Source organism: Schistocerca gregaria, chromosome 6, assembly GCF_023897955.1.
Source record: "Schistocerca gregaria isolate iqSchGreg1 chromosome 6, iqSchGreg1.2, whole genome shotgun sequence".
Taxonomy (NCBI): Eukaryota; Metazoa; Arthropoda; class Insecta; order Orthoptera; family Acrididae; genus Schistocerca; species Schistocerca gregaria.
In genome coordinates, this window is record NC_064925.1 from 390,213,832 (window position 1) to 390,230,065 (window position 16,234).

At 47.0% G+C, this 16,234-nt stretch overlaps 1 protein-coding gene across 1 annotated transcript in view; it reads right to left on the reverse strand.

Annotated features, from left to right (window-relative positions):
* The window catches only part of LOC126278147 (pancreatic lipase-related protein 2-like), an 83,236-nt gene that overhangs the window by 19,942 nt on the left and 47,060 nt on the right, over nt 1–16,234 (reverse strand). The window contains exon 5 of the mRNA XM_049978038.1: nt 11,317–11,517. Coding sequence (XP_049833995.1) covers nt 11,317–11,517 — 201 coding nt within the window. The remainder of the gene's footprint in view (nt 1–11,316; nt 11,518–16,234) is intronic.

The window sequence follows — 16,234 nt, forward strand, 5'->3', positions numbered from 1 at the left end:
CTTAAAAAATCTTTTCTAGGTCTGGGTGGGCCTCTCATCCCCAGTAAGTGTGGGTGGTGTGTCACACAGTTTGAAGATGAAATGGTTGGGGTATATCAGTTTGAGCGCTGGTGCAGCTTAACTGTGCCTCTCTTCGAAGTATTTTACCACCTCTTGCCATGTGAGCTATCTGGACAGACCTCAGATGAGTGGCTTGTGGTAGCATCGGTGGCTGTTTCTATTTCTGCTGCTGGTGATTGGCATCTATGTTCTCAGAAGCCCCTGACCACCTGCTCTTGGTCCATGCTGTTTCTGATGCAGCCTTGGGGAATATGATCTTGAGTGACCAGTATGACACTGTAGCCTGCCTTAGCTAGCTGCGCCAGGTCAGTATGGATGACCTTCCATTAAATGTTGCCAGTTAATGGATGAAGACTGATAGAAGATCTTCTAGCGACATGGGCGAGAGGGGCAGCTGGTTGCCTCTCACCTCTGCTTTGGCAATTTCTTCGTCAGTGACAGGTGAAGGCAGTTAGTCTATGGACTATGGTGACAGAAGCTTCTGCCGCCGTTTCCAGCGTGGCTCTCAGTATCTTCTTGAACAGCCTCCTCTTCTGGCGTGTGAGTTGATCATAGTGCTTTCTTTCATTGATGCCTATTCTCCTTTTACCAGGCATCGAGACTGATGAGTAGTCAAGAGTCACATCACAGTGTGCAGCAGCAGCAGCGATGTGTATGCTTCGGCTGCTTGAGCTGAATTCCAGAAATGACTGACTAGCTGACACTGACTGATGGACCCTGCCCTTGGTCTAAGCTGTAAGGAGTTTGAACAGACAGGCTGGTGATCATGATGACCTATCATTAGTAGATTGGCTTGAACGTTATCTGAAAAATCATAGAGAGACATAGGCTCAAAAAATGGCTCTGAGCACTATGGGACTTAACATCTTAGACCATCAGTCCCCTAGAACTTAGAACTACTTAAACCTAACTAACCTAAGGACATCACACACATCCATGCCCGAGGCAGGATTCGAACCTGCGACCGTGGCGGTCCCGCAGTTCCGGACTGCAGCACCTAGAACCGCACAGCCATCGCGGCCGGCAGAGACATAGGTACCAGTCAGTCTGTCGTTAGTGATGTTTCCTGTATTCTTCTTCTCTGGTGGGTGAATTTAATCTTGGCGAGGGTGTAAAAATGCGGTGTTAGTACACACTCCTGGAAGAACTTGACCGCTTCCTCAGTCACGTCCTTTCAGTCTCACTGTGTGAAAATATGATAGGAATTTATTAGTTCCAGGTCCACTCGTAGGACGAACTCCTGGTCCTTGAATTCCTATTCAAGGATTCGCACCTCCACTGGAAATCGTGAGGTTGGTGTGGGAGATTAGATATGTCTGTGGCAGAAAACAGATAGGAAAAGTCATGATGTGGATAGGTGCCATCGTGGAGAGACATGGCTTAAGCACCGTCTTCATACTGTTCTCGTCTGGGAGGGGCAGATACTCGAATAATGGCTCCGCATCTTCCTCTTTCGTCTTTGCCGCCATTACTTATGGACAGGCAGCAGTTGAGGGTGATGTCTCCTTATCAATGGTCACCTCCCGAACCTCCTGCATCTCTGTATGGCCAATGTGGCAATTGCATCTCTGCTGTCCGCCTGCACAGCTGAGGCAGGTGTCTTCAGCTCCATGGCCACCACTTCAGCTGCCTGTCTTTCCGCTTCAGCCTTGTTACTGACCATCTGTGTCCCTGCATCTACCCACACCTACATGGTGCTGGGCGCCTCTTCCTGTGTTGTGTGAGACACGCGAGCCAGGGCGTCGTGTAGGTTCCGCATCCAATCCCGCCTTCAGGGCCACCTTCACCTGAGTGCAGCAGCTGAATCACCGATGATTTTCCGCAACACTGCACGGAAGCCACCGTTTTCTTCTTTGTTGCAGCGTGGTCCACGCTGGCCAGTGTCAACACGACGGGGGGGGGGGGGGGGGGTTGGAGGGGGGAGGGGGGGCGGGGTGACTGCCGCGCCTCTTTCTCCGTGTTACAGGGAACTGCAACCACTTTTATTGCAGCCTTGCAGGGGTGTCTCCTCCTCTTTCTATTCCTATTCTTGTCGCGGCTCCAGTTACTTATATGACTGTAGCTGAGATGGTTTACCACGTGTGTGCGACTGCAGTTGACATGGGATGCAGGTTCGTCACATGTCTTGGTGCAGCTACATGTCCCATGTGCGTTCACACACTTTAGGTTGGGAACTGCATTTCTGTACTACTTGGTAAGTTGCTATTACACTACTGGTCATTACAATTGCTACACCAAGAAGAAATGCAGATGATAAGTGGGTATTCATTGGGCAAATATATTATACTAGAACTGACATGCGATTACATTTTTCACGCAGTTTGGGTGCATAGATCCTGAGAAATCAGTACCCAGAACAACCACCTCTGGCCGTAATAAAGGCCTTGATAGGCCTGGACATTGAGACAAGCAGAGCTTTGATGGCGTGTACAGGTACAGCTGCCCATGCAGCTTCAACACGATACCACAGTTCATCAAGAGTAGTGACTGGCGTATTGTGACGAGCTAGTTGCTCGGCCACCATGACGTTTTGCCATTCGTACACCCAGGTTCGTCGTTGAGTACACAATCGCAGTCGCTTCTGTCTGTGCTGCAGTGTCAAGGGTGGCCGCAGCCATGGTCTCCGAGCTGATAGTCCATGCTGCTGCAAACGTCGTCGAACCGTTCGTGCAGGTGGTTGTTGTCTTGTAATCTGTTGACTCGGGGATCGAGACGTGGGTGCACGATCCGTTACAGCCATGCAGATAAGATGCCTGTCATCTCGACAGCTAGTGATACGAGGCCGTTGGGCTCCAGCACGGTGTTCTGTATTACCCTCCTGATTCCATATTCTAACAGTCATTGGATCTCGACAAACGCGAGCAGCAATGTCGCGATACGATAAACTGCAATCGCGATAGGCTACAATCCGACCTTTATCAAAGTCGGAAACGTGATGGTACTCATTTCTCCTCCTTACGCGAGGCACCACAACAACGTTTCACCAGGCAACGCCGGTCAACTGCTGTTTGTGTATGAGAAATCGGTTGGAAACTTTCCTCATGTCAGTTCGTTGTAGGTGTCGCCTCCGGCGTCAACCTTGTGTGAATGGTCTGAAAAGTTAATTATTTGCATATCGCAGCATCTTCTTCCCGTCGATTAAATTTCGCGTCTGTAGCACGTCATCTTCGTGGTGTAGCAATTTTAATGGCCAGTAGTGTAGTTACTATCAGCGGTAGCACTACTCTGCCTTCATCTACTTCTTCTTGCCCTCGGGGTCGTTCCCGACCAACTTGAGCAGGACCTCAACAACGGCAGCGAATTGCCTCTCTTTCCACTTCCAGCCACGTCAGATGTGTAGCTGGCCGAGACGAGCGACATCAGCAACGATGCGACCTGTAGCGAGTCGAGCAGCAGGATGATGACTGCTTGGCGGCCAACGCGGCGCTTTTATCTCTCCTCCCGCTCTCTCCGACCTGCCACTGTGTCAGCCGTCAGCGCCCAGCACCTCTCCTGCCGCACTCTGCACGCCGATACATCATTCCGTCTTCGGTTCGTGTCTAGGAACGCGTGCTGGTGGCACCTCTGCTGTTTCTCCGAAAGATGACGGATTCGTGTCCACCCGCCTGGATGATGAAGAAGGTATCGAGATTCATCAGACCTTTCATCGCCCTGTCAATGCGCCAACGTCCAGTGCCCAAGGTCACATGCCCATTTGAGCCGTAGGTGCCGATGTCGTGGTGTCAACATTGGCACATGCATGGTTCTTCGGCTGTGGAGGTCCGTTGTTAAGAGTGTTCGGTGCACTGTGTGTTCAGACACACCTTTACTCTGCCCAGCATTAAAGTCTGATGCCACAGTTCGCCGCTTCTCTTGTTTCACCAGTCTGCCCAGCCTACGACGTCCGAAATCTGTAATGAGGGGTGGCAGCCCAACCCAACGACGTCTGGATGTGGTTTCAGGTTGGTTTCGCCACGTTTTGAAGACACTCAGCACAGCACTCCTCGAACACCTGGCAAGCCGTGCAGTTTCCGAAACACTTGCGCCGAGCCTCCAGGCCACAACAATCATCCTCAGTGAAACTCAGATAGATCTCTAGCCTGCCCCATACTACACACGGACAGCACTCTCACTAATGCTACATGCATCGTGCGAGTCTGACTGGCAGTCAATCCTCGCCAGGTGACGCTCCATCGCCTGGACGGGTTTATATCGATAGTAGATCGGTGATCATAATGTTGTGGCTTATCACTGTATACACACAGCTTTGTCATCGGCGTAGAAATTTTTTGCATTTTATTTAATCTGTGTTAATTTCATGAACTGAACTGACTCGTTCTATGATCTTGGAGATTTGCTTCTGTTTGATCGTTACGGAACTAGAAGTTGATAGAAAACGTAGCACTAGCGGCGTCTACTCGATTGCCCTTACAGACGCCTTACATTTTCCCAGAATTTTTCCAACAAATCTAAGTCTTCTGTTCGCCTTCCGTAATACTGATACTAAGTGATTGCCTCATTTCCTATCGCTTCTGTAACCACTAAATACTGATACGATGTAATGTAGTCAAGAAATTCACCACTAATCTTGTGATCAGATGTTACGTATATCTTCTTTTCTCTGTCCCACACGTGATGGTACAGTGGTCTCCGCTTGCACGTGGCAACACTAAGGTCAGCAGCCACTGGTCAAGCTTCCGAATCTCTTTCGTAACTTTTATTCGGAAATTTCCATTACAAACTTCTAGAACTTATAGATTTGAGTGAGTTCATAGTTTTCTGAATAGAGATCCATGTCCGGAACATTTGAAAATATGTTGGTAATGCGGCCACTTTTACAAGTAATTTATTAAGCGTGACCCAGTACATTACTTCTTTTACAATTTCATTCATTAATAACAAAAGAAACAAAAAGGAAACATAATCAGTTTTCGCAAACAACACAAATAGCCTTCCATTTCGGGTGTGCTGCCTCTCCTTGGAGCACCAGAGTCGCAATTGCTGACGATGAAGGTACCCTTCTCGAAGCCGTTGCGTAATTGTGGCGAATAGGGTATGCGATGGAGTCGGACATTGTGAATAACGATCTTGCTAAAGGCGACGAGCAGCTTTTCCATTACTGTGAGCTTCGCCATACAGAGGGATCATGTCGGTGTATTCTGCAGACTTGCACTCACCTATGTTGCTCTAACACTCACATACATGTGAATGAGGTTTCCCCCTAAGCATGAGAGGTAGGATAGTCGTCAAACGACATCAGCCGATCCGACGTAAACACCCCGCGCTATGACTATCCTGTTGCATACCTATCTAGCAAATATATTATCAGACTGCTGTACTACAGAAACTGTATGTTTCCAAACAGAGGCTCCAGTTAAAAATATTGTCTACCTACGCCCCTCTAAAAGTCCTAGATGTTTGCACGGGAATTTCCGAACACGCTGTATAGGCAGAACATTACTGCTACTGTAAGAAAGTAGACGTTAAACGTCCTGTCTCCATTTATGTGTGCATAGTATCAGTGGCTGCTACAGCAATTGCTTTTTAATACTGGTACAGTGTATTAAGTGATGAAACGTGTTTTTTCGTGACGAAATGTTTCGTTTAATTCAAGTAAACTACTGACACTGGTAGCGTTTTCCCATGTTTTTGGCTTATAGTGGGGGACGTGACGTGTACATGCATATTTCACTAGCATTTTCTTCTTTGCAAGTGGTGTCATAAACAAAAAAAAGCGTACACCATGATGGCGAACGGTGAAAGACAACTAGGCTGACGATGAAGTCTGCTGGCAATGCAAGTAACACAGACCCTGGGCAGCTCCGGGGCGGATGGAAGTGAGGAGAAGAACTGTATTACGTTCAGCGCCTCACCTCTCACAGGCATTTGTCCCAGATGTTTAAGGCACATATAGATGCGGCCGAATGACGCCATGGGTAGGTGCTGTGATTCAGTGATACCTTTTCTATTCGTCCCTGAAATCGGCCTCTGACGTACAGCGATAGTAGGCGAGGTGCGAGGAATTTCAGGTGCTCAAGACGGGACAATAAGTGTGATTAGGGGTGGGGGGGAGGGACGCGGTGTTGATATATACGGACATCGTCAGGCGACCACAGACTACTATCGCGGCAATATGAGGACTGGAGAGGTTTGTGTTCGCACTTCTTCACTGTGTATTATTTGTCGGCAAAGGGAGCATTTGGCCACAGAAGATTTCACAGCTGACACCAAACAGGTCTACATTGCTGGAACGAACGAGGACGTGCTCATAATCGAGGGGCACGAGACGTGTTACCCAATAAAGCCTGGCACGGTAACAGTCTAGCGATGTCACCTGCTCCTTCCATCGGGACCAAACGCACAAACTCGAACCGCTATTGGTACAGCCTCCTTGCCGAGAGCCCTAGTCAGTTGGAAATCAGTTCCTCTGTGGTGATTAAGTAAGTAGAAATTGCTGCAAATATAAACATATATTTAAACAGTTTTGTTTTCTGTTGTTGCATGTACACATTTAAAAAGAGTGTGCATGCGATGATGCGTTTATGAGAATGAATGTGTGTGTTCTCTCTCCACAACTGCTACATTCATCGTTATGTCACGTAATTCTATTCTGTGGTTTGTCTACTTGCCCATCCAGTGCTATTTCAGGCGTCAGTGGTTTGGTGTTAATTTGTACTGTGGGTCGCATAGTGTCCAGTGAACAACGTCCTTACGGATGATAGGCGTTTAATTTCAAGGATAATTCCCTTAGGACATATTCCGTATGGAATTATAAATCGAAATAATTCCAAAGCATATTTTTGCTTTGCAAGGTGTACACCGACTCAAAAAACATGAAGCACACACAAGAAAAGGAAAAAAAAACTTCACAGGTTGAGAGGGCGTATAACGTTATTTCAGTGATTACAAAATCGAGTCAAATTTACGAAGAACTTAGCTGTGCGAGCCCACTTATCAATATGATATTGAATCCATTCTGGCTTGGATTCCTGATATGGTTGTATCCTTAGCTAGAGCAAGCTGGCCCACAATAGTTGTAACTGGCCCTTTATTTCCGGAATACTGGCACTAGGACGATTACAAAATTTTTAAGGCTATCGCGGCCACTTGTTGACAAACTGCCTATTGGTGTGGTACAGGTACGTCGATGATACCTTCGTGGTGTGGAGCCATGGTGAAGAACAGCTCGGTGACTTCCTAAGACACTTGAACAGCCTCCATTCCAACATAACATTTACCATGGTAGTAGAAAAGGACAAGAAACTGCCATTTCTAGATGTGCTGGTCACAAGCGCCGGCGAAAACCTGGGACACAGCGTGCGTCGAAAACCGACACACACGGACCGATAACTGCACAAACTATCAAACAACCAACTGAGCCAGGAAAGAGGGATGATTAATACGCTTGTAACGCGAGCAGGACAATATGTGAGCCGCAGCACCTCAGACGCGAAATGCAACACCTGGAAAGTGTTCTGAGGATCAATGGGTACTCCACAAATTGTATTAGAAGTGTAACAGAGCCAAGCACTCCGCGAAGTAAGGAATCAGAAAAAGAAATGTCGGGTACGGCCTTTCTGCCATACATTCCCAGAGTGACGGACAGAATCGGCCGTATATGGCGCAAACATGGCGTAAAGACGATTTTCAAACCGACAAGGAAGATCAAAGAGTGTCTTAGATCGGCGATGGAGAAAAGGGACCCACTTGCAATGTCGGGAACAAACAGTGTACCATGCACATGCGGAAAAGTTTGTCGGAATGACTGGACGATCAGTTAACACCAAGATCAAAGAGCATAAACGACAGTGGAGGATGGGGTAGGTGGAGAAATCGGCGGTGGCAGAGCACGCACTGAGTAGACCGACCACGTAATAAAATTCGCCGACACGGAAGTTCGGACTATAGAGAAGCACTATCACACGCGCTTGTTCAGAGAAATACAAAAACACGCGAACAGTTTCAAAAGAAAGAGGAAAGCCTTATGGTACACGGATCCTGGCTTCCCGTACTGCAGCAAACGACCGTCGCAGATAGTAAGAGGAGAACCGCACCGGAAATGACCGCGGAGAAGCCCCCGGACGTTGGCGCGCCAGGTACTTCGGCCGCGTGTCGGCTCCAGTTCACCACCGGCAATGGAGGGAGAAGCTTTGACAATGCCAGCCACTCGTGCTGGCGAAACGTCAGTAAAATCATTAGATGAACGTTGGCCGGAGAACCCGAGACAGAAGCCACTGGGACGACATTTTTTAGGGCGCAAAAACAATTAAGATCATATGCGTCCGTGTCAGAAGCTTAGAGCACTAAGACGAGGAAGGAGTTAAAAGCGACTAGATGTTAAGCACACTGGATGGAAAGAAAGAGAGCTAAGAATATGTGTGGGACCATGACTTAACAAGTGGCGATGGCTGAAACGACAGTGTCCAATAGGCAACCTCCTCGGAGCGAGAGGGCCGAGATGAGGACAGCCAAGTCGCTGGGAGAGGTTTAATTTTGCGAGCTTGTTCCCATGAAGGCAAGACTAGTGGTGACGCCAAAGTGACACCATCTGCTGATAGACGGCAACACGGAGATTATCGGAAGGAATGGAAGAACTACCGGGCCGAGGTAGGAGGGCTGCAGCCTTGGCAGCAGCCTCGTTTCCCGTCAGACCGACGTGACCATGGACCCATACAAACTTCACTGTGGCTCCCTCAAGACTGAGCAAGGGGAAGCTTTCTTCAGCCCGTTGCGCACGGAGGCTCTGAGAGAATCGGAGCAGATGACACAATAGAAAAGCCTATGCTGCCGGATGTACCGCGTGGCCTGGTACAGGGCGAAGAGCTCTGCTGTAATTACTCAGCAGTGTTCCGGAAGCTGATACCGAAAACTGTCGGCGCCAATGGCGAAGGCACCCCCGACCACTGTTAGTCCGAGAGCCATCAGTGTACACAAAGGTACCATCGCTAAGTTCCGTGCGAAGGCCGAGAAGCTCACTGCGATAGATCTAATCAGGAATGCTTTCCCTGTAAAACGAATGAAGTCCTAGGTGAACATAGGCTGCCACACGAATCCAAGGCAGTGAAGGGTTCACACACATCGGGAGCACAAGAACGAAGTTGGCGTGCGAGTAGTTCCCACACATGTTCTATCAGAGACAAATTTGGGGATCTTGCTGGCCACGGGGATACCTCAACCTCGTGCTGGCAGTTCATAGACACACTTGCCATGTGTGAAAGAGCTTTGTTCTGTTGAAACATTGCACCACAATACTGTCACATGAGGATACAAGATCTCCATAACGTCTCATTGTGCCTAAGAGTTCCCTCAATCAGTAGCAGTCATGACCTGAAGTCATATGCAATGCCTCCCCACATCATGACTACAGGAGTAATATCGCTGTGCCTCTCAAAACATAGGAAGAATGGGACCTGACTGCATGACGCCAGCACACATGCCGACGATGGTCATACATAGTAATGCAGTACCGCGATTCATCACTGAACAGAATGGGGCGTGGTTCATCAGTAGCCCATGCTTCCCATCCACAGCACCACTCCAACTGGAGCCGTTTGTGTTCTCGTGTTACTGGCAGTCTCGCATAGGTAGCTAATTTCCTAGTCCACCTGCTCCTAGTCTCTGACTAATGGTGTGGAATGACATAGAATGTCGCTGGAAGTCCATTACTTGTTCTTGGATGGCAGGCATAGATGTAAAGGTGTAACTATGTAGTTCATGCACAATTAGACAATGCTGCCATGTGGTTGTCAGACGCGGTCAACCACAACCTTGACGACAAGTATGCTTGCCCTGAAGTTGGCGTGCAGCCCAACATCAGGGCACTGTCACATCTAAATACTCCGCAAATCTGCATATTCCACGATTCGACCAGCTGGCTAAATGGAGACTCACATTCAGAATCGTTTCATACTCTATCAGGTGCTAATAGCGCTGTCTCACGCAAGTAGCTGGCGTTTCTTTATCCATCATAGTGATATCTCAACATCTGACGCTTTTGTACAGGGTGAACATTAATAAAACCGACAAACTGCAGGGACGGATTCCTAACTGGAAATGGAGGAAAAAAGGTCCTATGAACACCTGTCTGGAACTGCATCGTTGTCATGGTAGATGACATTGACTAATGAAAGTATCTCTGACCACTGCCGTGTTCCTTGTGTGTTGCAGGCTGTGTGATCGACGCAGCGCATTATGAGCAGCAGAATGATCCGGTATCCATGTCGGGAACAAGCCGAGGTGGTGTTTGTGTACGGCCAAGCAAATGGAAATTGTCGAGACGCAGCACGGCTATAACAAAGCAAATACTCTCACAGACATCAACCACTTCCCTCAACATTTCAAGCCCTTTTTCGGCGTTTTGTGTGATCATGGGTCCTTTAGATAGATGAACGTGCAGGGAGTTGGCGCATTGTGCATACGTCAGATCTGGAGCACCCAGTTCTATAGGTATTGAGGCGAACCCTAGCACAAGCTCCAGCCAAGTGGCCATCCAACATGGTGTAAGCCAAAGTATGATTAAGTGTATCCTTCATGACAACCGCTACTATCTCTATCACCTGAAACGAGTATAAGGATTATCGGCAGCGTATTTCCCTCTATAGGAAGGATTTAGTCGGTGGTTTTTGGACTCCACCAGCACAGTTGTGGCATTTCTGTCATCAGCCCTCTTTACCGACGAAGCAAGAACTGGCACCAATAATCCGCATCCCATGGTGGCCACTTTGAACATCTGTTGTTACGTGGATGCGATGCAGCTCTGTACTGTGTTCTAGGACGATTTGTTGTCGGTGTATGCATACCGTCCATTTCAGGACTCATGTACATGGGACCTTTTTTCCCCTATTTCGAGTCAGGAATCGGTTCCTGCACTTTTCGGTTTTATTAATGTATTATGTATTATTAATGTATATTTAATGTATATTCTGCCAGGCCTGATAACAACAGTAAACAGGAACAACACTAACGCAATCTGCTGACCGTTCTACCTGTCACAGAGAATAGCAACTCTGTTTCCATACCCGCCTACGATGTGTACTTAGATGAAGGTATATTGACTAAGTCTTCAGTGTGCTTCACTTTTATTGCGAGGACGTGTATTTAGTAAGCATACTAGTGGTGTAGACCGCTCTTACTATACTGAACCTGGTACTGGAAGTAAGCGGAATAGCATGTGTGATGCCGTTACGTAACAGTGCATCACGTGCAACACTGTGTCTTCCTAATATGCACTGCTCCACCTCGCCACTCGCGTGTGATGTCAGCTGGGCGTGTACTCACGGGCGATCTCGACGAGTCCGCCGCAGCCGGGCTGGAATGGCGTGCCGCCGTTGGGGAAGAAGTCCGCGTGTCCCAGGCGGCTGGAGTAGCCCAGCACGCCGCCGCACGTGTGCACCACATCCACGAAGTCGGCGTCCGACGCGTCCAGACGGCCATCCTCAGACTCCACCCACAGGAAGCCCGGCATTGCCGGGTCCAGCCCTGCCCAACACACACGCACCACACGCTGTGTGACCAAAGAGGTTAGACTAAGAGAAGCTGCCGTTACATCATTAAAAGTGAAGCACCGCTGCCATGTTGGTGTGCCCAATAACATTTGGTGTCGAGTCACACTGCATTCCAGCCAGAATGTTATGACCGCCTGCCTAATAGCCGGTACATCCACCTTTGGATGCTCATAGCACAATCTTTTGTTGCTGTAATGAATTTGAACAATTTAAACTTACATAACACAATTCTTCCGCCGTAAACACTACGCTAGTTGGCTCGTCAATATCATTATGTTCGAAAAAGGATCATCACCAGTACATTCAGACGGATTACTGACCACACTCGACGGGTGAAGTATGTTATTATGCCGGTGTTTGACTGGGAGGCCAGCTGCTACATACCAACCCCACGACATCCTGTATAAATCTGTTGTGTAATAAAACAGCTAGGACATGGCCCCTTTTCCAGCTCACTGGGACACACCGTTATTAGCTCTTGCACATAAGGAAAATAATGGAGGTTACATTCACCAAGGACTTCGGTAGAGTTCAAGAAAGTTGATACAAACATCTCTTACTTGGCGTATGCCAACATGTAGTCTTTTTACCAAGATACAGATTAGGGCGCACAGATGCCATGAACAACGCAAAGTGCTGTATTGATCTGTTTGCAAATAAGTACAAAGCGAAGTACCTTGTTTGTAGCGGAGAAGAAGTCGGGGAAAGAGGTAAACTCCATCCTCCGATGGCGGAAAGACCATCCAAATATGAGTCAGAGAACCTGAAACGTGGCTGTCCTACTTGCTATGATAATTCTGCGTATGTCATGGGCCACAAATATGAGTTAATTTCTGAATTTGATAAATGTTCTCAAGCCTAGTAATTTCGCTGTACCATTGCCGTTATAATCATATACTTTTGAAACGATGTTCACGACCAAAGATTTTGGACAAAGAGATTAGCTTCACTATGCCAGAGTGGAACCAGAGTGTAGCAACGGTGTGCTAATGTACTTGCCCCGCCCTGTAGTGAAGATAGCATTTGGAGCAATTTTTGTAATATCATATTTAAGGAGATATACACTCCTGGAAATTGAAATAAGAACACCGTGAATTCATTGTCCCAGGAAGGGGAAACTTTATTGACACATTCCTGGGGTCAGATACATCACATGATCACACTGACAGAACTACAGGCACATAGACACAGGCAACAGAGCATGCACAATGTCGGCACTAGTACAGTGTATATCCACCTTTCGCAGCAATGCAGGCTGCTACTCTCCCATGGAGACGATTGTAGAGATGCTGGATGTAGTCCTGTGGAACGGCTTGCCATGCCATTTCCACCTGGCGCCTCAGTTGGACCAGCGTTCGTGCTGGACGTGCAGACCGCGTGAGACGACGCTTCATCCAGTCCCAAACATGCTCAATGGGGGACAGATCCGGAGATCTTGCTGGCCAGGCTAGTTGACATACACCTTCTAGAGCACGTTGGGTGGCACGGGATACATGCGGACGTGCATTGTCCTGTTGGAACAGCAAGTTCCCTTGCCGGTCTGGGAATGGTAGAACGATGGGTTCGATGACGGTTTGGATGTACCGTGCACTATTCAGTGTCCCCTCGACGATCACCAGAGGTGTACGGCCAGTGTAGGAGATCGCTCCCCACACCATGATGCCGGGTGTTGGCCCTGTGTGCCTCGGTCGTATGCAGTCCTGATTGTGGCGCTCACCTGCACGGCGAAAAACACGCATACGACCATCATTGGCACCAAGGCAGAAGCGACTCTCATCGCTGAAGACGACACGTCTCCATTCGTCCCTCCATTGACGCCTGTCGCGACACCACTGGAGGCGGGCTACACGATGTTGGGGCGTGAGCGAAAGACGGCCTAACGGTGTGCGGGACCGTAGCCCAGCTTCATGGAGACGGTTTCGAATGGTCCTCGCCGATACCCCAGGAGCAACAGTGTCCCTAATTTGCTGGGAAGTGGCGGTGCGGTCCCCTACGGCACTGCGTAGGATCCTACGGTCTTGGCGTGCATCCGTGCGTCGCTGCGGTCCGGTCCCAGGTCGACGGGCACGTGCACCTTCCGCCGACCACTGGCGACAACATCGATGTACTGTGGAGACCTCACGCCCCACGTGTTGAGCAATTCGGATGTACGTCCACCCGGCCTCCCGCATGCCCACTATACGCCCTCGCTCAAAGTCCGTCAACTGCACTTACGGTTCACGTCCACGCTGTCGCGGCATGCTACCAGTGTTAAAGACTGCGATGGAGCTCCGTATGCCACGGCAAACTGGCTCACACTGACGGCGGCGGTGCACAAATGCTGCGCAGCTAGCGCCATTCGACGGCCAACACCGCGGTTCCTGGTGTGTCCGCTGTGCCGTGCGTGTGATCATTGCTTGTACAGCCCTCTTGTAGTGTCCGGAGCAAGTATGGTGGGTCTGACACATCGGTGTCAATGTGTTCTTTTTTCCATTTCCAGGAGTGTATTAAGCAGAAGGTCTGTAACATTGGATGAATGAGAAAAGGTAGCATTTAAAGGTATGGTGGTTTGTTATATTTGTAATTACTTATTATGCTGATTGCTATAACAGTGCCGAGGGTTTAGATTTTCTGTAAGGTTTTTGTAATGAAGTTATGTGGTACTGTCTTTCACTGCAGTAATAACTGCTAAAGAGACATTTTGCGAATTAGTTTATACGTGAGAAATGTGGGAAGTTGTATTGTTGCTACAACTTAATGAAGCTCAATTAAAACTTAAATAATCGGTACAGTTATATTTTGTCGGTAAGATTAGTACCCATTTTTCATTTGCATTCATGGTTTTATTTTACTGCACACTCGCATTGTACATTGTGACTGAAACTTAATTTTGACAGTCAGACCACTATTTTATAAGAAACGAAATCGCAGAGCAAACTAGAGGTCCATTGCGCACTGGGAAGCCATAAATTCATTGCCATTGTAGCTCATATTCACAGTTAGGCTCAGTGATTGTCAGAGTGCATTTACGAGAATGATATCACTATAAGATCAGAGGTTTTATGGGAGTGAAATATGTTATGAAAGTGCTACATTGTGATTTCAAAACGATTTAACATATAAAGGCAGATGTGTTTTATTCAATGATCAATTATTGTGTAATTACGATAATAGTTCTGATAAAGCAATTGGTTTCCAAACTAACAAAGAATCCTAAAAGTCAGCACCAACATTTAACACAAAATCATTTCGTTGCAGAGTCAGCGTATGTAATTTTTTTTGAGAACAGATTTCTTTCTCGTAGACGTATTGTTTGATCTACCGGTTACTCCAGATTTCACGTCGTAGAGCATGAGGTTCAAATAATTCCATTTCAAATAAGCTTCTGATATTTTCGGTCAACATTTCTTAATTACTCAGCTTTGCATGTTTTACAGTCTGACTTCACAGTTAAACGAGTATTAAAACATTTTAAACGATACGTTCAAACTTCCACTGTTGACAGCTATTTAACGATACTTTCAAACTTAAGAAGGCCTAGCTGTGACCAGTTGAAGCACATTGCTGCTAGTAATTCTCATACAGAAGACAACGTACCAGATAGAGACCAAAGTGAGGATTAAGTTGGGAATCTCTTTTCCTATAGTTTGTCACATTGTTACGTCACGATACCTACTCAGAAAGTTTCCACTCCAAATGCACAGAACTTAGATCCAACCGGTATATCGCATAGGTGTGAGATTTTATGTATCCAGGAACAAGACTCTCATAATCTCCTCCTGTTTGAGCGGAAAGTCTTGAGAAAAATCTTCAGTCCAATGCAGGAACCGAGTGACTTGCCATAGTGCTAAGAGTGGTATGATTAAGACACAGTGCGACTTCACTGCCCTATCCTATTACCTATGCGTGACGAAATGATTATCGAGCTGAGAAAACCAGGTGCGGTCGACTCATGCACCGTTTGCTTTCATGCCTAGTAACTAAACTCGTTGCAAAATTTATTTAACTAGTTATCTTTCAGACAAAATTCACCAAGCATCGGAAGATTGCTCGAATTTAAGTTAAATATAAGCAGATCAAAATTTAATGAAAATGAAAAAGTTAGTAGTATTCTTTCTAATAACTGATTTTAAGCAACACCAAAAGATTTATTTTGATAGAGCTGATGATTTTTTTCAATCAGTAAAATAAAACACAAATACGCGTTTAAACAAGAAGTAAAATAACAATAATAATCAGTTGCAGTAAAGATTGCGTTTATGCGTATTTAGGTGGTAGCGGATTCCACAGTGACTAATGAAATATCACTGGTTCGCGAAAAACAGTGACTAATGAAATATCTCTCGTTCGCGACAGTGTCCCATTCCGTTAAACTACTTGCAAAATAATCGTCAGCTCAGATATAAAGTTCACTATAGTGATTGGTATATCAAAAGTATTGTAATCTTGACTAGATTCCAACAGGCTAAACAATAATTATTCCATAAAGCAGGAGAAATTAATCAAAGCTGCCTATCCCCAGTTCCAAGTGACTTACAGATTCTTTAAGTCCTATTCAGGCCGAAATTCTTCTAAAACCCAAACCTGCTGATGTCAGCCAGATCGGCACCAGACGTTGTACCGGGTGATCAAAAAGTCAGTATAAATTTGAAAACTGAAAAACTCATGGAATAATGTAGATAGAGAGGTACAAATTGACACACCGGCTTCGA